We start from the raw sequence: 24100 nt of genomic DNA on the forward strand, positions 1-24100 counted from the left end.
TATGTTCTTAGTTTATCTACTCTTATTTGTTTTAGTCATATCTTTTAAGAAATGTTTCTGTGTTGTTAATCACTCTGATTTCCTTCCTCAGAGGGCCTCTCTGAAGAAGAGCAGAGACAGCAGCTCTTCACAGAACGCCCTGCTTTTGACCTCTTAGATAGCTATAAAACCATTGCCGTGAAGATTCACAACTTGTCCTATTTGATCCTGGGTGAGGAACTAGATAAGCTAGTGCAAGATAGATTGTGTTGTTAGTGATAATCTTGGCGCTGTGACTGTGTGATGAAGTGTTTTTCCCCCTCCCTTTAGAGTTACAGCGCTCTCTGTGATTAGGGATTCTAAAGACAATAAAAAGAGAGGGGCAGGCAAATGTGCTTTCAGAGCGGTAGGAGATTTGTAACTGAAAGCACATCTCTGTCTGTTCTCCTCGCGAGTATTCAGAATCTAACTTTCTCTTGTCTTTCCTGTGTTATTTTCTGTGTTTAATAGGTGTCAACTCTGACAAGAGCAGAGAGGCTGTAAAAGGAAAATAGTTTTATAGTTTTAAAATGTTCCAAATAATTATCTCCTGTTTGCCACAGATATTTTTTGCATGTCAGTTTGCACCTGCTTTCAAACGTGCTAGATAAGGACGCAAAAATAGCACCTAAAATTTGGTTCAGGTTTAGTGAATCGTTTTAGGGGCGGCGTATGAAAATGAAAGTTACAATAACACCAAATTTATACTCTAAATTTCCTTTTGTCATTTCAAAGGCAAACGGGGAAAACTGTAATTAGCTCCGTCTCTAGCAGTTTCATTTGCCTTCACTTTGATGTTTACTAAGCCACGTTACACTTAGAGTGCAGAAACACGAGCAGGGTAAATAATCCAGTACAAGTTTTGAGTAAGGTAAGAGTCAAGAATAAGAATGACGTGTTTTTGGCTGCGGCACGCTCAGCGATGACTTTAGACGTGAGCTGGTGTGAAGTCATCAGCATCTGGGTCCGTCTGTTAGCTGTATCATTTGGTCAATTGGGAAAATTTGGGTGCTGGAAGAAAATCTACAACTAATTAAAAAAAACACGAGTCAGCATTAATTTTTCTTTTTGCCTTTTCTTTGCGAGTTCTGAATGATTTAATAGGAAAAAAGTGGGAGCGGCAAAACTCGCAAAATAAACATGTACGGATGACTAAATAAAAATCTTTCCTGCGTTTTTATTTTAACATTAAAATGACACCCTCCACAATAAAAAGACTGTTTCTGTACAACATAAATGCATTTTGTTTGAAAAGCAAAAAATGATTCCCTGTTGTTTTTAATTCTTCCCATCGCAATATTGTTCAGCTACCTCACATTTCATTTTATTTCACAGAGTAGCTGTGAGTAAATGATTTGCAGTATTTTGTGCATCTGATGCTGCAGCAGAGTTGGATATCCAGCTAAGCCAGGCTTTTTGGACTTTAAAAAAAAATACTTAACTGCTAGCTAAATGCTGTAGCAACACCCCAAGTAACATCATGCTCAGATATGCTGAAGCTCTGTCTGCACTTATGAAGAGCTGCCCACCTTGACATGCTGAATGGCTTAAATGGCTGAATTTTGTGGTTGATATTTAAAGTGTATTTAAGTGCATCAACCCAAATCAATTTAACATAACATCCAGTTGGAAAAACAACAAAGTGACCAATTAATATGATGCCACAGCTAGCAAACAGGTTGTTATATTGGTCACTTTGTGCCTAATGTGCAGTGCATCACAGTCTACATACAGGATGACAAGTGTAAGTTGCATTCCAACTCTAACCTGACTCTGAAACTTAAGCCTATTCCACTGGACTAGTGCACATTGTGCATTACTTAGAACATTTAATTAACTTATTTTTTTAACTAAAAATACTTTTGCAAAAGGGTGATTGAAAAAACCTGCAATATTTTGCAAAATATAGAGAAAACTAATGGGGCATTCATCTTAGAGGAAGGAAAAACAAATACACCAGAAATATAGTGGAAGCAAAGCAGCTCATTTACTCCACGGCTGTGTTGGCATGAGAATGCCGGTCAAGTGGGCTATAAGTTGGTGGCGGTGCAGCCACCTAATGGGTGGCAGCGATGAATGACTCAACCGTTCCACTTCCATACTGTACGCTCTGAAGAAACAAGCGGACCTCTGTTTTAGCTCGCATCCTGAATCTCTTCGGTGGGAGCCGCAGCCTGCACTAATGGTGATGATTATTAAAGGACCTGCAGCATGTCTCTACTGAAGTAGGGAGTGAAAAACGTCCCACAGTCTCACTGATTTATGAGAAATTACACTGTCAAAATGTAGAAATAGGCAGAGAAGCTTGGCAGTAGATTTTGAACGTAGTAAAATAAAATGACTAAAGTTTAATCATACGGCAAACACACACTCGGGTAATATTTATTGCTATTTACACCAGAAATAATTTTTTGGGACTTTTTAATATGACCTAATTTCAGCTCGAGTTTCGCAGACAGACAAAAGGAGCCTGTATCTGGGCGACTGCACACGACTTTTGGGTTCGTGTCAAGAAGCCGACCACCCAGGTGATTTTTCAGCAGGTCAAACATGAATTTAAGAATGTTTTCTGACCGTGTCCAGGTGAGTGCGCTGGTGCTTGGCTCGGTCGCTGGAGTTGCTGAATGCCTTCTGGCAGCCAGGGTGCTGGCAGAGGTACGGCTTCTCGCCCGTGTGGCTCCTCAGGTGGATCTTCAGGTTCTCCAGACGGGAAAACGCTTTGTTACAGCCCTCGAACTGTGGGAGGAGGAGAGACCGCTTACAAAGAGAAAACTGCAGGGGGGGGGGAAACAAACCAAAGTATGTGCCTGAGTGATTTAGAAACAAGTCCTCCCTCACGTTTACTTATTTTGGAGCTTCTAATAAGGATAGTGTTATTTCTACAAGATATATTGACTGATTGAAAAGGACCGGAGGTGCAACTGTGAGCACTTCTTTCCGCATCTTTTGAAAGCATCTGCCAATCCAAGACTCTTTGTGAAAACCACTGAGCACCTACGCTCCCAGCCTGTCATGTTAATTGCAGGGGGAAACTGGAGCACGCCATACAGTACGGTGTCGTTTATTTTGCCGTAATGCATAGCGGGAGATAAGTATTCGGCAGCGTATAGTCCATTAGACTGACAAGTGACAGTGACTGTAAACAAGCTCATATCTGACCCTGCTTGGCTCATCCGATCCCAAGCACTCACCCAATGAGCACCACAGATTTGTTAACGTGTGAATCATTCATGAGGCTTCTCATGTATCCACTTCTGGGCTTGTAAAGAAAATGGAAAATGGAAACAAACAAAAACAAATTGTGGAGGGTGAAAGCAGCTTTCGCTGTCAAGACTCTCTACGGGGGAATGTCATGTTAGGAGTGATAAAGTTTTTAGGTAGAAATAATACGGGAGATTCCACTTAATGTAACTTTTGAAACACACAGGAGCCTCTTAATAAATTAACCCCTCTGACGCATGAATTGTAAAAGAACAACAACAAAAAAAATCTTCAGTGTTTTTATTCTTGAGTTCAGGGATTTACACGTATCCACTCCTGTGGACAACCTGCACCTAAGCACAAAAAACAAAACATATGAACTTAATGCTGGATCTTTAAGCACCGACTTCAGCTGCTGTCCACACATTGCGAATCTCCAAACGCTTGGATGGGCTTTGCTGCAAAATCCTCTCAAAAATCGGATTATTCCTGTTGCTTGAACACCTTTTGCTACCTCACGCTTTCTTTCCCCTCAACTTCCCATCAATGTGCTCGGATAAAACACTCTGTGAACCTGCAGCCTCTTGACCTGAGAGACTACAAACAACATTTCTGAATTAAAATGTCTTTATTGTCAGATTTGCAATTTCCAAGAAACTGAACTTTTGGTGTCATCAGCTGTAGATTATAATCACTCACATGGAAAAAAATGGACACTTATTAATTATACATATGTAAATCAATTTACTGAGTAGATACTGGCATTGGTCATCTCTAGTTATCCCTCTAAAGACGAATTTGTCTTTAAAATACATATAACTGTAAAGATGTTCTATTTTATACGACAAAAATAAAGCACAAAGAACAGTATCTATCGGGCCAACGTTAAAAATGCTTAGTTAGGCTGAACTAAATGTAAAGTTGACATCCTGCTGCTAAAGCTCACGTCTTTTATTCTCGCCTGACCTTTAGCTAGGCCGACTGACAACAGGTCAGGTTGTAGCTCAGGACAGAGCAGCGGCACTCCAGCTCTCTCTTAGCTCAACACTCTTAGCCTCCTTCATTCACTCAGGCAGCGCAGGTTGGGCCTTCTATTCACCAAGGCTCCATTTAAGAAAGACGAAACCCAAGCCCGTCATGGTGGAACCGTCTTAGGTGACCTGCGCTCATTTGTGGGTTTCTGAATGCAGCGGTGTGGCTCAGTAAGAGAGTCTTAATCTGTCCAAGTCAAGCAGTGTGTCACACAGCTCCACAAAGAGTTTGTAAGATCTCTGAGTTAATAAGTTTGGAAACAAAACTTTCATTCAGGATGATCAAAATCATGCTTTCACCTCCCCACGCCTGCCGGCAAAAAAAAAAAAATAAATAAATAAAAAAAATAAAAATCTGCGTGCAAAAAGCTTTTTTTAGGCTAATTTTACTCAAACATTAATGTATCCAAACACAGTACAATATGAGGACCTGTTAGGGCTTCCAAACAGAAAGAAGCTTGAAATTTTGAAATCCTGTCCAAGTCCTGCTTTTGGACATCAATGTTGCCAGGGCTCGACGTTTTGCTGCAAAAGAACACAAGTCCTCAGAGTGCAATTCACATCTGCAGCTAAGCCAGATGCATAATCCAAGTGCATATTCATGAGTACGTAAAAGCCAAAATGTGGAGCTACAAAGACAAGTCTACACAGTAAAACAGGACAGTTTGAATATGCGTGTAGGATTTGATCTGATAGACAAACACAAAATGCTGGTCTGTCAGGGAATTTAAAAACGTATGAAAAAGGTGCCAAGTATTTGCCTTCAGACCCTTAGTCAACAATTTGTCAAGCTACATTTCGCTGCGAGTATTTGTCCATTCTTCTCTTGAAAATAGTAAGTCAGATTCCTCAATTGTGAGGAACATTTGTTTTCCTATTTCAGCCCTGGTTGTGTTTAGGTTTGTTGTTCAATCTTTATTGGTCAAAATGTTTTGGGTTGTTTTTTTTTTTTACCATCCATCTTCCCATTAGCTCTCATCAGTTTTCCCCCGTTGCCGTAGGAAGGCGTCACCTCAGCATGATGCTGCCACCACCATGTTGTGCTCAGCGTGTTCAAAGTTTTGAATACAGTTTTACAACCTTGTTGCATTCGGTTTGAAAGGTAGTTGTAAAACACTCAGATTTTGTGCATGTAAAACATATAATTTTCCTTGAACATCACAATTTTATACAAGTCCATGTTGAAACTAAGAAGTTTTTAGTTATAATGTGACAAAATGAACAAAAAGGTTCATAAATACTTTTGCAAGGCATGGTATAATACATCTGGCAGACTTTGAGGCTGAGAATTAAGTTTTGGAAAACAAACCAAGCTCGTATTTAGGCACCAAAATTCCATATTTATGGAAATTTGTTTCGCTGAAACAAATCTGAGGATAAATTAGTTAGAAGTCCGTGGAGGAAAACCATGTTACTCACGAAAAAGCGTATTATTGATCTGAGGATATAATTTGTAGAGAGACAATCCAAGCGTGAAGTTTTCCTGGCGAGTAAAACAAGAAAACCTCATAAGGCACCAACGTCTTCGGGAATAGACGTTACCCAGGAACTCAGCAGAAAAATAAATCTATGCTAAAGTAAACCATTTTAATGCAGCCAATCTGCTGGTTTAAATTACTTCTTTCAGAAAGTGTGTTGACTGTCAACTTCGTTTTGGAGGTTTGCTGTATTACAGTGCTGGTAAAATGAAATATGCCACTCCTGCTGGTAATGAGAGAAGAAAAGAGTGGTAGTAGTAAGAGTCTCCGTCAGGCCCAACCATATGTGGTCCCACTTTGTCAGCCAAGACAGTTTTGTGTTGTTTTTTTTTTTGTTTGTTTGTTTTCACCCGACTACACCAATCAAAGTTACAGCCATAATGATGATAAAAGCCTCTTAAGATAACATGTGTACATTAAGAAGCATAAACTGTGTCAGTAAGGTGGTACACCATTCATAAAGAAGCTGACTCGAATCTAAACTGCGCAGAAAGCACCACACGGTTGAAAGTGGTATAAACAGAGTCGGTGGTTGACGGATGACTGGTTTTGCCTTTGATATTACCTATAAAAACAGCTTAAACTGCGCTAATCACATTAATTGCTTTAAACATGTTTAGTTTTCCTCTCTGAAAACCCTCCGTCCAGGGTAAGCCAGAAGGCAGCCGCAGGAGGGGAGTGGCACCGGCACTCTTGAGGGCTTTCAGCCCCATTTGACACCGTCCTCAGAGCTGAGTGGGTCGCTCAGCGGCTCGGTAAACATTGGGGATGACAGCGGGGTCTCGACGTGGCTGAAGGGAGCGCGAGCGAGGGTTAAAACCCCGGGACAAGCGGCTGATCACAACAGACAGATTATGGACTCCGCGTTCAGAGCAGAGGTGGTGCGTCACGCCTCGGGCCTTCATGGGAAATTACTCTTGACTGGCAGGGGAAAGACCAAACAGTGTCAGGAGCAAAAAGGCAGCAGTGTGGGACTCGGCTCGCAGGCAGCGGCTCATTAGCAACCTGCCGGAGCTGCGGCTGACGGGAACAAACCAGCCGTTGTGGACGGCTGCTGGGCGGAATACAGCCGCTGACATGTTTAACGAAAATCAGATTTAAAGTCTAAATGAGTGACGCAAGACGACACATATGTACACGAAGAGGATCAGAAGATATAAAGAGGCTCATCTGTTGAAAAGTGATATTTGCGCAATGAAGTGGTTGCTACTAGAGTCATTGAATACGTTTGTTTTTATTTTCATTTCAGGTTCCAAAATGTTCCCTCTCTACTTGCCGGTTGCAACAGATTTAAGATATTCACTTGGTGTCCCTCTTCAACTTGAATATATTTCTGTGTCCCCTTGATGCTGGAAGACTGAACTTGGATTTGGGAAAGGATTTGCAGGATTCTTTCACTGGAGAGAATGCTGCATTATAACTTCAAGAGCCGTTTAAGTAGATTTTTTTTTCTTGGATCTCAGAAATTCTGACTTTTAGTGCAAAATAAGTTAAGAAAGTTATCAAACTTTATTTGAAAATACAGAATGTCTACCATGTAGATACCACTGGACAATAACTGGGTGATACAAAACACTTAATTTGCAATTATGACAGTTTTTTTTTTATCTTAATAAACCAATGACAACCTCTGTTGTCTTTAATGGATATAGTACTTTAATACTTTAATGGATAAAGTGTGTTATGCACCTGATCAGAGCTAGCTAACTAATTAGCAAAATAGTTTGCAAATAAAAGAGCCAAAGACTGGAGCAATGATATGATTGGCTTAGAAATGACATAAAGGTAAAACACAGTTAATGGCTGCAGATTTCACAGTGTTTTAATGTGACAGTCATCCTCAGTCTGAAAGCTGGCAAAGCATCTTGATTTGCAATTAAGCTACAATGACTCATGTTCTAAAGGTCTGAGATAGAGGAAATGAAATCTCAAAGCTCATCAGAAAAATCCTGGACTCTTTACAGGAAAGCAACACAGAAATACCAAAGTGTTCAATCAGCCAACAACATATATACTGCTACAGCTCAAATTAGGATCTATAACAGTTTAAGTTAAAAAAAAAAAAAGGTTTAGAGGAAAGAGTTGGTTTATCAAGAGGAAAACCACCAACACTTCAGGATCTGTACACAGGGGATGATGTGCAGCACAGTCCTCCAGCTACAGATGAGAGGAACATGTGTGTTTAATCTTCCTGCTTCCAAATGCCCTGTGGCAACCACAGCAAAGTGCAGAAAAACGTAAATGGATGAAATTATATCCATATGATCCGAGACGAGCTAAGGAGAGACGGGTTTCTCATGCACTTTGTTAGGATGTAATATTAAAAGCAGCTTAGGTAAAACATTCGCATTACATAGTTTACACATATCATTTGATTTCCACTCCACATCAAGCAGCCAGCCTTGTCTGCTGCGGATGCGCCTTTAATTAGAAACAAAAATATTATTGGGCATATTATTTCGATGCGTCAAAAAGGAAGGGGTTGCTTTATGCGCAACTGTTTTCCATATTTACGGAGCCTATCTTCTTCTGTTACCCATCTTTGTTATTTGTGAGTAAGAATGATCACAATTCTCCAAAAACAAACAAACAAAAAAAAAGGTTGATGAAAACAGGAAAGGAGTGTTGTCCAGATGCACACAGAGAGAGAACTCAACCGATAAATTGGTAGGAGGAAGTAGTCATTTAAATGACCAAAGAAATTGCTGTTAACAGCCTTTTTGCACTCATGCCTGAACAGTTTCTTGGTCAAATTAAAAACTATGTTGATGGCACAACAGGAAGCAGTCCTATGATGACTAAGTGGGGCTCACATAATGACCCAGAAGAGCTGTTTTGTTCTTCCAAGAGGCTGTTGGTGGATGATTGAGGAGGAAGTGCAGTGATGGATCTTAACTTTGCGTTTCTGCAGCAAAGACTTGTCAAAGTGGTTGCAACATGCTGAGGGGTTTATGGAACCACTTCACCTTATATGATCCAGGCTGCCCAGAACCCCTGTCCAAAATAGCGTACACCTGTGCAGCCCTGCATCCAATTAGAGAGCTAAAATGTAATTTTCTTTCAAATGGTCTACCTGGAGTTTACAGGTTCACCAGATTATGGGAAAAAGGAACGCAGTGTTACATTCTCAAGTAAAAAACAAAAAACAAAAACACAATTACAGAGTTTAGTATCTTGCTGTTTTAGAAGAAATCCAACTCTCCCTCTGATCACACAGACATAGTTTGACTTGAATTTTTACTTTATATCTACTTTTTGAAAAATGTAGGCATATTTTACAGATGACTAAACTGAACTAAACCAGATGGGCGAACTAAAAGTGGAGTTGATGCTTAAACATACATAGAATTGTCATTTCTATAAGTTTTTATTTTTCTATTTCTATTTAAATATTTTCACGATATTTCTCTTTTTTTCTTCCTCTTAAAAAAAGTCTAAATTATGAACTGTGACGCAAACTAAATTGACTCAGCAGTTGTGTGAAATTTACAAAGCAAAAGTACATGCTGCTATATCATCGTTTCTTCAAACGCTAATTAAAATCATCACCTTCCTACAATAATGTCCTAAGTAATTTTTTTTCCCCAAAGTGATTTTTGCAAAGAATAAAAAATAAACATAAATAAATAAATGTAAAAATAACCTCTTCTTCGTGCCAAAAAATGATCTACACACACACAAAAAAAAAGAGCTATAATTATTTTAGGAAGGTGACAAAATGCAAATAGAGTTTTTGTGGGAAACATTTTATCCAGGTTTTAAAAGACTCATCACCATTGCTGCGATTTTTGGAAGAAATCATACAAACAAAGGCTCCGTCATTCTCTCTTTGCCAGGACTGGATGCTGAAAATGAAATGAGTAAAATTTCAAATGCAAAGAAGAGTCAATACCATCCTGGCCCTGTTTTCACCACAAACAGGTGCACCAGATTTTTAATTAGAGTTTCTTCTAGGCTTTTCGCAATAAATCAATTAATTGCACGATAAAGTAAAACAAGCTCCATGATTCCCATTTGCATAATTTATAATCTTTCTCTCTTTTTTCTTTTTGCATCAAAGAATGGAGGACAAAAATCTTCAGTTTGGTTCATTGGTCTCTGTTTTTTACAGAGACTTCATAATTCATTTCGTTTGTCGTTTCTGTTGTTTTGTTTATTTATTTTGGATATTTAATTTGTTTCAGTCTTAAATATCCATTAGAATTGAAGGTTTATTGACCTTTAAGAGTTTGGTCTTACATTATTTTGTCATTATCATTATATAACTTGAACAGGGTCTCAAAACAACAATATTACCGGTTATTGCAGTAATTTTGGGGAATATTCATCATTCAGCAAATTTGTTACAGCGATACTCTCAAAATATTAGACAAAAAAAAAAAAAAAAAAAAAACTGGACCAGTGTATGTGTGTTTTAGCACCAATGTGGATGACGGATGCAACTGCAGGAGAGTGTGGAGAAAGTCTAAATTGCTGCTTCTCGCTGAAGGTGGAAACTATTTGTGTGAACCAAAAGCATAAATTAAACTTTTAGCATGATAGAGCCTCTTTCACACACATGGAATATGTTACACCTCCTCGCTGAATTGAACGTTACAGAAACTGAATTTTGCCATTTAAGAACGAGCGATCTCATTTCACCCGTCCTCCATAATGACACGATGACGACTCGGCTGTGGGATGCACTTTTCAATCCCGCTGTGATCTTCCTGACATCGGAAATCTTCAGATGGAGCCATTCAGCTTTGACTCTGGATTTTGCGTTCACAGCTATTCTAACCGTGCGCAAGAACCGATTAAAGTGCGGCCACAGCCGCTGTGGCCTTGGATCAGCAGCCATCGAGGCATTAATTATAAAACCGGTTCAAGAAATCCTAACCCGCCTCGACAAAAGAAACACCAGAGCTTACGCAATGAAAATCCTAAACATGATCTGCGTTCCAAGCCGGCGTCTGGACTGGTGTTACTGGCAGTCAATGCAGGATCCTGCTGCGTTCTTTGACACCAGCGCTCACGTCTATTCAGCGCCTTTCCCTCACACCTGCCGCCATTTTCGCTGTCACTCTCTCTGGCCGTCTCCCTTTCACCCCCTTCGACCTATAAACTCCTCTTGTTCTGCTGCAGAATGAGCTGCATGTCTCCATTTCATTTTAGGGCCATTGTTGGGATGATGGATGCCAATTCACACGCAGCCAGCAAAGGAAGTAATAACACACTTAATTGATCTACTTTGTCTTCTGCTAATCCGCTTTACCAAAGAATGCGTAATCATATTTGCCTGATTAGTGCGTGTGGTTTGAATTGATTTGTTGCTGGAACCATCATCAGTTTCTTTCCTTAGAAAGTGCATTTGTTTGTTTGTTTGTTTGTTTGTTTTTTTCCAATAAACGGGGGAAACTGGCATCTGTGGATGTCGCTACAGGACTGGAAGATTTAAACTATTCATGCTCTAACACTAAACCGCAGCATCTGCTAGGACAACCAGTAGCTATTTTCTAACTGCATGAATGCGTTTGTAGTTTCTTTACTTAAAATATGATTTCTTTCAGTGGCCAGAGAACTATTGCTGCACATATTCACATTTTACTCCCATTTATACGCACCCTCTTACCTGCAAGCCTACTTTAGTTATTTCAGCTGATAAAATGGATGTATTTTTTAATTTTTTATTTTTTTTTATTTTTAAATCTTGCCTACTGACTGAACATTTTTGTAACAAACCCAAAGTGATCCCATATCAACCAGATCTGGTGGGTAAGGAAATAAAACTATTCGCTCTCTAAACAGTTTCGGAGTTGACACAGCTGTTTAGGTTTAATGCCTGCTGCAGCAACTCTATAACTCTGACGTGACAACAAATAAACACTGCAGAAGCCCAGCGAGTTGCCAAGCCAAATACCTTGATGCCAACAGCTCTGACATTTAGACAGAAAGCATGCCTGCAAAATTAAACAATAGGTCAACACGGCGTTGTGATCAACACCAGCTCGGGAACTCAAGGAGAGTGGAGGAGAAGAAAGTGCACTTATGCAACCGCCCTGGACCGGGACCAGACCACAAAGGACTTGTGCCGAAAAAATGTGGTGCAACTGCGATGCCACGGTGCCCTCTCGATTTGTTCAGTCCTCAGTGTGCCAAAGTTGTGTTCTTTCCTGCTCTCTGCGGATTTCGGGGCCCAGTTTCCAGTCATGGATACGGCTGGATGAAACGTATCGGGCTGCGCCGAACGTTTACCGTGTCAAGTCGAATCACGGCTCAGGCGCTCTCAGCAGGCCCATCACCATCCATTTACGTTTCAATAAATCAGATTACCACATTTCTGTGCACAGATATCTATTCTTATTTAATAATCCACTCTCCATTTACAAGTCAGTGTCTTCTGACCTACAAGAAAACTAATATATACAGAATTGCAGAAAAGTTTAAACCACAACTGAGTCCTCCGTACTTTGTTTCCAAGGAGTCAGATTTCTGTGTATTCTTTTAAAGTGGTCTCTCCAAACTGTTCTCTAAGCTTGCAAAAGAAAAGGTTTTCTTTGGGTTTTGACTTTTGTCTGTTTGCTCATTTTCTGCTAAGCTCAACAGCATGTTGTGGAGCATGGACTGTACTTAAAAAGATCAGGAAACTCGATAAGTAGGGGGCCAAAGAAGAATTGTTGGGCAAGAGCAGCTTATAGAAGATAAACTGAAAGTAATTTCTTCATTAAACAGAAAAAAAAAATCCAGCAAAGGCTGGACAAAAGACCTAAGAGGGTTTTTTTTTTGGTTTTTTTTAATCATTATTCAACTGAGTTTGAGAAAATTGTTGCCAAATCTTTTTCTCTTTGTGAATCCCCTTGTTGGTGGTATTTAATTTTAACATTACATAGATCTGAAGAAACTGTCTTTGTGATAGATTGCTTGTAACAAAGCCTCAAGAAAAATTTGAAAATTATATGGAAATGTTTCTGAAGACAAGATATTGGTTGCCTGCTGGTGACCGGAAACTCAAAAACTCAAAAATCAATTTTTTTGTTCCACTCAGCAAACACACCATAAGTAAGCATTAACAGATCACTTAGTCACAACAGCATTCAGTGTAGAATATGTGACTGAGGGAACAAGCTCAACATTCTCTATTTCCATCAGTGAGGTGTTGGAGGATGCAAAACAAAATGTAAAGAATTGTATTTTCTACTGAGGTGATGTTAACTAACACAGTGTTAGACAGATGCTGCAAAGTATCTCATTTTACATATGAGGTATTTCCTACAAAAATATATCATGCATATGTTTACATTATCTGTAACACGGGTCCGATCCTTGCACAGTCTGATCTTACATAATCTGTCAGCTGGAAAGCTTAAATAAAAAACATTTTCCCCTGAATATTTACAATTCATTTAGTAGTACTGTACTTTGAGTCATGTATGACTTGCATTCCAGCGTTGGCTTCACTTCTGGAAAAATGATACAAGTAATACGGATATTTTCCTTGTTTTGTCTCTCACACAATCGCTTCACGACAGTGGGAAAGACTGCTGCTGCTGCTGCTGCTGCTGCTGTGGGAAGCTGGTGGAGCTTTTGCGAAAATAAGAGGATATGCTTTGACTTACAAGTCTTTTACTTTTACTGCAATCCTGCCCGGATAACAAAGCCAATCTGGTACTAAACACTGCATAAACCTTCTCACATCGATGTAAAACGGATTCCAAAGCTGAACAGATTGAACGTGAAACAGATGTGTCTGAAAGTGAACAGAAAGCAGAGACACAGGCACGGAGAACATTGGGACGTTAAAACTCCATGGGGGCGGCGGTAAAGCCCATCTTAAATATCTCTGCAGTGCCAGTTCTGCTGGGGTCACACAATCATAAAGGGAGGTAATAAGAAACTGGATCATTTTGTGTGCCGTGTCCTTGTGTGCCCCACTATGATGGCTTTAGTTGTATTTCTTTCCCAAATTCGTCTAAGCGCCCTTTCATCATCGATCAGCGAATTAGACGAGATTTCAGCGTGATCTCACCGCTTTAATAAACCGCAATGCGTGGAATTCATCACTGATCCTTCCATTCAAATCTATCTAAGGTCTCACTCTGTCAGAGGAGCTGCACACCAAACCGTAAACACACACACATCTCAGTCTCACCTTATGGAAAGTTTGATTCAAACTCTCGGTTCATGAATTAAAAATGCATCACAGGCCTCCGTCAATGCATACCAACTCGCCCATCATGCGTAACGGCTTGTGATGAATTCTGGGCCAAAAAAAAAAAGAAAAAAAAGTGATTTCTGCAATGACATCAGAGGAGCTGGATTGGCCGTCTGGCTCCTCTTCTTTCAGCCTTCACGTCTTCTTGCAAACATTCAAATTAAATCCGGCACACCGACCGCAAAACACAGCAGTACATAATTTAAACCCGACACCCTAAACGTAAACACGTCTTTCGCTACGTAATTTACCCATACTTCCCTCGGTGTTTATTTTGTACGGTAGCGGCTCTGTTCTCACATACTCTAGCCTCAGCTCTGGGTTTGCCTGCTGTGGTGTGGCGTGCAGCTGGCTGGGTGTAAGGATACCGCTGTCCTTGGATTATGCTGTGACCCAAACTCTAAAGTAGTCCCAGTTGTGTCGCTTGCGTTTGCATGTTTGGTTGAAGGTTTTACGGGTAGTCGTCGCTCTGGATTCAGATGTCTGCAATGGCCTCTGCAACACTAACAACTTTGGAAGCGCTGCAGATAAATTCCACACTTGCACAGGACCAGCTAGCTGCTGGTAAACGTTCAAGCTATTTGCAAAGGGATTGTTTTCAGCATAAATGCAGCATGTAATGTGGGAGTTAGTAGCAGCCTCATAGGAAAGAAAAACTGTAGCTGTATTTGGCTAATAATATCCTACAGAGTAGGGCTGTAATTATGAACTGGTCACAAGTGTATTTTCCCCCACCGCTAACAAATATGATCTATGACAGAAAGCACTACAACTGAGACCCAATAAACCCTGTTGCCTTAAAAACAAAAAATAACTGTGGAGTAATGTAAAAGTTGGCTCAAGACTTAGTTTTCTCTTTTATTCTGTCTGCTACTGTAACAGTCAAATATTTCTATTTTAAAAATAACATTTGAAGAGAACTTTGACACCGATTGTGAGTCGAGTTTCCAATATTGTTAGGAAGTCAGTGGAATAGAGGTATGATGGAAAACGCAAGCAGCATCAACTAGCAATAGGCTGCTTTTACGTACGTGTTAGTACTATTCTTTTCCAACTCTGAAGACAATGCTGAAGACCCCAACTTTGGAAACAGCAGCGGTTAATAATACAGACAAAAATTAAAAATTAAAAAATAAAAAGTTGGAACGTCTGAGCAATGACAGGAGGAAGAGATGGTCGCATTAACGACATTGGCAACATCAAAAAACATGGCTAAAGACTCTCCTAATCAGATGTAGCAAGTGCTTCCTTTGGGACATCTTCAGCTTATATTTGAACTCTAACAGAAACAGACTCAGGACTAACCAAGACAAAAAAATAAAAATAAAAAACTCATAAAAATGGCTCCACAGCTGTTATAGTTTCTAGCACAGACCAGCTTCAGTGTCATAGTTTCAAATAAGGCTGCGTCATGCTGGATAACTCTCCACAATGACAATGCTGTGTGACTTTGCTTTAGATTTTTAGTCATAGGCAAGTGTCAATGAACTGATTTCTTTTTAATTGCAAGCTTAAAGATAGTGACGTCTACTAGTACTTCTAAACAGTTAGTATGTGATGTCAGTAATGCCAAAGTTATTTGTTGCAACGTAGAGTACAGTGCGCCAGGATGAGCTGCACCCAGTGGTGTATTTCCTTCAGTCATAACGAAAGTTTTTTTGTGCCTATTGTTGCATCACTATGTCACAGTGAAGTGAACCTAGCAATGTTATAATATAAGATTAATCACATGCCGATATTGACTCTCATTTTGTGTATTGTTCATGTTTTAGTCAGGGTTCATACTTATTTTATTTTCCCTTATTTTCAATATAGAAATGTGCTCACAAATAATAATTGCAAAGACAAAGTGGATGTCAGAAAGAGCTACATTTGCATTCAGATGTTCCACTGTTTTTGGATACATACGATTAACTTTGACATTTCCTCACTTGTGTGAGATGTACGAACCGGATCTCTAACTAATACCTCAATGTTAAACTTCTGAGTAATTTTGGTGACGCTTGCGTGATTATAGGAGTACATTTCCTTGGGTATGAGTATGATTATGACTTGTGTGTTGTGTGCAACTTTGGTTTCTAACTTATACTGCTTAGCATAAGTTAGGCTTATGCTAACTTATTGCTTTAGCCATGCTTACTAAAAGCTTTCTGACTATGTTTGTAGGTTCTTTTAGCAGCTCACCTGGAGGACCTGGGCACTCCCTATGGCTCTATATTTGATTTTTGAACATATAATATTTTTCTGAAATTCTTTTAGGATTTTTAATAAGGTTTACCAAAAGGATTTCGGTGTATTTTGTCATTCAGATATCCCGTTCTATTGAAGAACCTGTGTTTTTCAACCCTGCCCAGCCCCCTGATCAACTGGGAGAACCAACACAGCCACCCTATGGTTTCAAATCTCTTATGCATTAGTAAACTGATCTGGCTCAGCAGAAAGGTTAAACTGATTAAGGCTTTGGATGGGACACAGAAATGACACAAGCGTTTTGTAATGTGAATCGAGCCACTGCTCTGGGTCGTCAGGTTTCCAATACCAGGGCGTGATTAAATGCAGAGGAAATGGGCAAACTCAAAATACTGCATTCCAGACAAATGCAATTAAAGTGTATCGCATGTAGCAAATCCTGAATGCTTTGATACCTGCTTATGTTGTTAGAAGCAAGGTAGCTCCAGCTCAACATCTGCAGCTACGGTTTAATACAACTACAACTAAACATTTTTTTTTTTAAATGCTCCATTTCTTATGCCTTGAAAAAAATAAAACGTGAAGTTTAACGAACAACCATTAAAATTTAATAACCACATGGAGATAAGTCGAAGCGTAAACATCCAACAATAACGATCTCTATAATTCTGGTCCACGTCTTTACATAAAACTAATTTGATTGATAAAAACAAAACCAATATGCGTTATTATTCCCCCACTCTGGGGACAAACATTTCAGAGTGTTGATGTATTCTTAACAATTTATATTACATTTAGAATTGATTGATAAATAATAAAAATAGTAGTTGGGCAATTACTGATACAATCAGCATTAAAATTAGAATTGCTTTCATTTTACTCTTAGCAACACTTGGACAAAAAAAAAAACATGCAATAATTTGTGCTCAATCTACAACATCCAGGTAGGATCTCTTTTTTTATTATTTAAAAAGTTTAAATGTGCTTAATGCAATGTTGAGGCCTTTTTCCATCTTGGTGAAAATACAAACTACTCAGAAATTCCTTAAGAACCTTCTATTGTTGTGATCATTAGGTTGTTTAAGCTTTTAATTTCAGTTATTTCTTTCAATTTCTTTATTGTTTGTTCATGTGGTTCTTTCAGTGTATTACATGTTCAGTTGTTTTCATTGTGTTTAGGATTTTTTTACCTTTTCTCTTTGTTTCTGTTGTATTTAGGTTTCCTTTCTCCTTCCTTTTCTTCGTTTTGCACCTCACCCTTCCACTCTGCTCCCTGTCCCAGCTGTTAATCATCTCCTCATTTGCCTCTACTTGCTCCTTTCCCAGCTGCATGTAATCACCTGTCGTTAACTCCTCCAGTTCTTTGTCATTTCCATTCCCTCTGCAATATACAGCTTTTTCCGTTGCACTCCATCAACTTTCCATGTTCCCCATTACACCTGGTTCGTCATCACAAGTTATTTGTTCAATTTTTCATTACGACGGCATTTTTGTCTTTGTGCAGTCCTCCTTTAAATCCTGCACCGTGACATTTATGCTACTAAAGAGTTTATTTCCTCACTTATATGCCTTTACGTAACACACTGACAGACCTGATAGGATTAAAACTAATCGTTGAAATGCAATCTTTAGGAAACCTATTACAAAATCATACATTTTTCTGTGGCGCTGCCGTTGATCCTCGTACACTATTAATCCAAGACAAAAGGTATTTAAAAAAAGCTGAAGACGAAACCTGCACATTTGTGAAATGAAAATGACTCATCTCTGTACAGTCAGTATGCATTTAAATCAGGATAAAACAGTAAAAATGACAAGAGTCTGTAACTACAGAGTGCAAACTTTGTAAGAAAGCTGCATCAGCAAAATTACTGGAAAAACATATCTGCTGGTGGACCGGTTCACATATATTGAACCTCCCAAGAGGCGAGTGACAAAGAAACTCTCTAGTTTTGTCACCTTGTTTGAACTTTGTGGCTTCAACACAAACACACGCTGCATGTTTTTATGACTCAAACAGTTTGCTTTGACACCCATTTATCTGCTCACACCAGTGCAAAAAAACCAAAGGTGGCAGCAGTGACAAAGTCTCCATCCGTGCCTGCCTGGATTGTTAGGTTCATTTAAAGATGCATGTAAGTTAGCTAAAATGACAAAACTCAGAAACAAATCAGAACAAATTGAGATCAACAAGAGAGACCTGTAATACCCTTCCACCTAAAATATCAGAGGACTAATCGGCTCTCTGACATTTTCCTTTTTAATTTAGAAGATCAGATAGAGATTTTGCCGAGTAGATGAACAAAAACATTTAAGGTCACGAAGAATCTTTTCATAACATGAGCTCTGCCGTTCACAAAATCCAGCCAAGACTCTTTCATCTTTTCCGGCTATCCTTGCCCGAGCTTATCCTAAATAATTTCAAACTACAAAATCAAATTGCGGCTGCATGGTGATGGTTGCAAACTCTTTCAAATTCTGTGTTAGCAGAAAGCTTTTTGGAAAAGAAATCACTTCTTCATTCAAGCAAGTTTTAAATTATAAACATAACACCAACAATGAGGAGGTGAGGGATCAAGGCATCGGGGCTCTAATACTTGATTACATTTCTGCAAAAGACTGACTGGAAAACTTTTTGAACCTGACAGGAAGTTGGCCCGGGCCCGCTCAGCTGAACATAAGCAACATTCATTAATTCGGGGTTTTCGTGGCAGAGCTACTCCACCAGCGGTTTCATCACATGAACTGTAACATATGGACAGTTTTGAGTTACTAATAGCATGATGAATGGACAGCAGATCTGTCATGGAGACAGTGGACAGCTACAGAATGGGATTACAGGTTTAAAATTAAGGAGAAATAAGGTCGTGTACCAACTTGATGAATTAAGTTGCCCGGGGGAAATGACTGACAAAACTTATGTTGAAATTTATTTAACGAGGAGCAGAAGGCCTTAAGTGCTAAAAGTTGATCCCTGCCAGGTTCTTTTTTTGGACCTGATTAGCTCTTTGCATCCGAGCCAACGCTGCAAGTTTTACAGGCAACTTGGTATGAATTGTTTTTTTACCTCTTACATGCTGAATCAATGCCTTTCCTAGGTATTGTCTCTGATTAATGCAAATGAGCCATAAGCAGACCCCTTTTATTCCCACGACGCTGAACGGCAAAGTGCGGAAACCGTATCAGGCATTTCTAATACGCAACGTTTTGTATTTGGTTTTCAGCAGTACCAAAGCACATTTTAAAATCTGAATAATATTGGGGGGCAGGGGGGGTAAATATCACGCAAGCCCCCTTTAGGATTAGTCCATCACAGCATGTAGCCTTGTGCAACTGTTTTTGTTAAGAAGGACGAACAGAGAATCAGAGGCTCAAACCTGCTAATATCAGCTTCACTCTGCACCCGCACCCAGAGCCCAGCTCCAGTTTCAGGCCAGCATCCAGAGGAAAAGTTTGCACATGTGCTGAACCACACTTTAATTAGCTAATGGAACTCCCTGTTTTATCTCTTGCACCTGAGCCGATTGCTCACAAAAGAGTCCATTTACCCCTGAAAATACACACACACACGCACACACACACACACACACACACGCTGCATCCTGGCAGCTGCCTATGGCTCTGCCATCAAAGAAAATTTCACCACTCTCTTCCAAAAATCAGTCCAGTAAATCTAAATATATATGTTAACAGCTGTTACATCAGTGGAAAAAAAAACAAAAAAAAACAACAAAAAAACAGAAATTCAGTGATTAATGCTTATTTTTCCAGGACGGCTGAACATCCAATTTTCACTCAGCAAGTGCGTTTGGCTGCGTGTGTGTGTGTCAGAGGGCACATGCTTTAGTGTTTGTTTGTATACACACATGTACAGTATGTTCTTGTACTAATGCTCATTAGGCTGCAGGTCGTGGCTAGGCCTCATTATTTGTTTTTATCAAGTATGAGAAAACCTCCAGACATGTTTTCAACTCCAGAAAAAAAAAAGTGTGTGTTAGAAGTCTTAAAAATAAATTTACCTTGCGTAGAATAATTTCACACAAGGAAAGAAAATCTGTCAATTGTCCCCTGAAGGATTTTTCATTGCCTTTTTCACACCTACATTCAAGAGGATATGGGTCCTTTAAAATATATGGCCATAAACAAAGAATTGGTAAAGATGCTGAAGCTGGTGTCCAAGTCCTAGTTTTCTAATTGGTGCTAAATTTAAAGGACTGTTTTATTACTTTGTTGAGGAATCTGGTCTTCACCTAGTTCAAAGTTTTAAATACTCAGACTTAGCAAAGTGGATTATTCTACGCTAAAGTAGTACTCTTTAGAACAAAGTTTATAATTAATGACACCTTTGAATATTTGTGAAACATAAAGATCGCGTTGGGCGATTTATTTTTGGAACTACAAAATGACTGTCTGCAGTCAGAAAAAAAGGGACAGATGACTGGAAGTGGATACAAGCTTTTCTCAGTAGCAGAAGTAATAGGCACAGCGGGGAAAATGGTAGAGGATTTTAAAAAAATGACTCTTACAACCAGAGACCTCCAGCCTAGGCATGGAGGAGGTCCTATGGTCCTGTGGGCCCGTTTGTCTTATTCTTGTGAACCTTGCAGAGTGCATAGAATCATTACCTCTAAAATAGCAGGACTTTTTAAATAAAAATAAAAAATAAAAAAAATGCTGGACTTTGGAAATAAGCAGAAAAAAATGTCTGCTCTCTTTCATGACCATTTTAGTTTACGGACGTAGATCCTACAAAACACTCGAGCAATGAGATGAAGAGAGAATGTAGAGAATCCAGAGAGATAGTAGTGGGCTGTCATCAATTTGACAAAAAAAAAATCTGTTGGATTAATCTTGAAGCTGTTCTGACTCTGTGACATATTACAGAACAGTCCTGTTACTTGACATCAACCATATTTCTGCACTACACCTGAAAGAGAAAACACAAATGTAAAGACAAGCTGTATTTTTCTTTCGATGCAAGACAAACCAAATAAAGAGTGCGCCGCAGCACTTTTGCCTGAAGTCATGTTCCCATGCAAGTCCTCGCTCAGACTCTCATCCTCCCTGCTTTAGGAAGATATTTTCCGAACTCTGCAGCTCACGGTCGCAGCCTTCAGACACAACAAATCCTACAGGCTGGCCTCTGACAAAGCAAGAGCAATATCAAAGTCCGAGACCATGACAGGGTTCCTCCTCCTGGATATATTTTTAATATTTATGCAGACGCATAAAAAAAAATGTAATAAACTAAAATAACAAGTGAATTAGGTATGAAACACAACAGGATATTGCGGAGAGATTATGTTGTTTCCTTTTTGGCCACATGTCCCTCGGTGCTGGCCTCTGCACAACAACCCAGGACCAGCTTTAATTGGCGGGAGAGTGGGAACCAAACTAACTTTCATCAGCAGAGGTTTTCGTGACCCTCAAAATTGAGCATCTACACATGGGAAGGACCTGGTGTATAATTTTGAATGGGTAAGTCCTTAAAATGCTATCCAGGTACGGAGTGTGACAAGGCCTCCTCGGGGTTCAAAGCACGGCTCATATGTTGTGATAATGACTTTTTCTTGCCAAGACACAGCGTGAAGCAAATGCTGTCCAGCTGGATGAAGAGAAGGGAGATAGAGTATATACTGTTTGCAGCGAGGCCGAGAGGAGAGAGAGGTGTGTTATGTTTGGATGTCAGCGGAGCCCTGCTTCATGAGCGCCTGCTGGAAGCTGCCGCTGGAAAGATAATAAAAGGATTAGACCTGTTTTTTCTGTAGAGCTGGGTCCTAAAACAGAATGTCTCAACTGTTTCCTCTACACGAATAGCTCAAATACTCGAATGCCTGAGTCTATTGCATGAGCAAAACAAAAATAAGTGGCATCAGGGCTAGTGGCAAAAAGGTCCAGGGACTCAGACACACACAAAAAAAAAAATAAAAAAAAATAAGGGATTTTGGAAAGTTTTGAGCTAAGTTCCAAATACATGCAGACACTTTTGGTTTTTATATGTGCAGAATATTTGCTGAAAGTGATAGTCTAAGCTTACTGAAGTGGGGGTTATGTTTTAAAGACACAAGCAGTTAATATCTTACTTACAGCGGCTAACTCTCATAGCATCTTCATTCTGTATCTATGCAGGTTAGTTTGTCCAGGAGTCCGTCTGAGAGGGGCTAAAACCACTTCAACCGTCCTGAATCAACTACAATCTCAAAGTCATCATCAGGATGAGGTTATTTTCAGAACCTGCGTTCTACAATTTGGACATCCCTCACCATGAAATACCAGCGGAGGCGGTGCGCCACCACTAAGCTTCCTGTGTGCAACATGAACTGAGAACAGAACACGAATGTAAATTGATGAAATACTAATGCATGCAGAACAGTTTATATAAACTAATATAATAATTTTGCCTTTTGTTTCAAACACAACTGCGTTACATAAGCATGAAACCACAGTCCCCCGTTATATAAATCCTTTATTGTGGACCTCAAGCAGGGAATCTTAAAATGTTCAGCACTTTAAATGCAAGCAAAGTTGATGTACACTATATTTGAAATATTATACTAATCGACATTTTTCTTAGACAACCACCAGGTTCATCTTCCTCGCACAGTTCATAGAGGTCAGGGGTTTGTCTTTACTTCCTGAAGCAGATCAATAACATTGATGGATCGATTTCACCCCATTCTGGGTTGGATAACCTTTCACATGATCTTGAAGGATATCAACACGTGTATCTGTTCTTAACTGGCAAACATTTTACAGGAAGTGTTTTGCACAGGAAGGTCATTAGTGCTCTATCATCTCCATCCCCATGTAAATGGTTATTATATAATCTGTGAATAACTATTCAAAACAAACATGAAGACAGTTTGAATGTTGATAAAGATGCCATTCACATCATCAGTAACATAATGGAGTTATTTGAAGAGGCTAGCAATCTCCATTGGCTTGGCCTTATTTAGACTGCCGTTACGTGTTACAAATGGTATCAAACAGTCTTGACTGAGAGACTTGTTTACTACAGGTTAAATATATTAATTCCTTATAACCTCTCAAGAGAAGTCTGCTTAAAATATTCAGAACTTTGCATACAAATGTAAAAAATGTTTATTTTTTTCTTGGCCTCTGTGTTTATCTTTTGAATCGTTCTTTGCTTCTCGATGCGTTGCAATCCAACATAGTGTGCCAGCATCAATCCCTCGGACTGTGAAACTCAAAGCAAACAATGGGCCCATTTTAGCTTTCTGGGTTTCTGCATTTATGCACTTGCAATAAGGGTGATTGAGAGGTTAAGGTGTGTTGCAGAATTTTCAGTGTCTCATGTCTCAGACAGAGTCCAGAGGTTTGTCCACAATGAGCCAAATTGTTCTGAACTTCACATATGGAAAACATCCCTAAAACAGTGTCACACCCCGGAGTGTGTATGCAGGATATATCCACGCATTGCACGTTTGTGATTTGACAGCACTCGTGGAAAAAATAAATCTGCAACAATAATAGGTCAAAAAACCAAAACAAGAACAAAAAAAAAGCAAGCCATGAAATACTACTTAAATGGAAAGTCAAACTACCTAAGAGGACATTTAGAAAAAATATTCAGAGATACTGAAAACAGAAAAATCCAGCTGGCTAAATGTATCAATATTAAGGAATTACAGTATATACATATTTTATAAATAAACACTTTTTTGAATTTACAAGAAAAAAATTAGACAAAGGTTAGTGGCACAGATTTAATTAGGCTTATTTTAGGGGTTTCAACTTCCTTAAACACCAATGAGCCCCTACCCCCAAATTTTTGTCCAACATATACATATTTTCCATGCAAGAAATAATTGCTTACATGAACTTTACACAAAGTAGCCAGACTACAAATAAAGATAAATCATAACGTAAGATCCTCTGCAGTGCTCCGTAAATGGGTGAGCAACTGATTTTGGCCGATGCGCCATGGATAGGGTTAGTAAACTGGACTGCTGCTGCCGGCCATTTCGGTA

General features: G+C 39.3%; 1 protein-coding gene across 2 annotated transcripts in view; it reads right to left on the bottom strand.

The window, feature by feature from the left end:
- Positions 1 to 2302: 2302 nt before the first annotated feature.
- The window catches only part of LOC103142613 (zinc finger protein GLIS3-like), a 62236-nt gene continuing 40438 nt past the window's right edge, over positions 2303 to 24100 (bottom strand). For both annotated transcript variants that reach the window (XM_016674641.1, XM_016674640.1), the window contains one exon: positions 2303 to 2754. In XM_016674641.1, coding sequence (XP_016530127.1) covers positions 2575 to 2754 — 180 coding nt within the window. In that variant the 3' untranslated portion in view covers positions 2303 to 2574. The remainder of the gene's footprint in view (positions 2755 to 24100) is intronic.

This window comes from Poecilia formosa, unplaced genomic scaffold (genome assembly GCF_000485575.1).
Source record: "Poecilia formosa unplaced genomic scaffold, Poecilia_formosa-5.1.2 Scaffold98, whole genome shotgun sequence".
Taxonomy (NCBI): Eukaryota; Metazoa; Chordata; class Actinopteri; order Cyprinodontiformes; family Poeciliidae; genus Poecilia; species Poecilia formosa.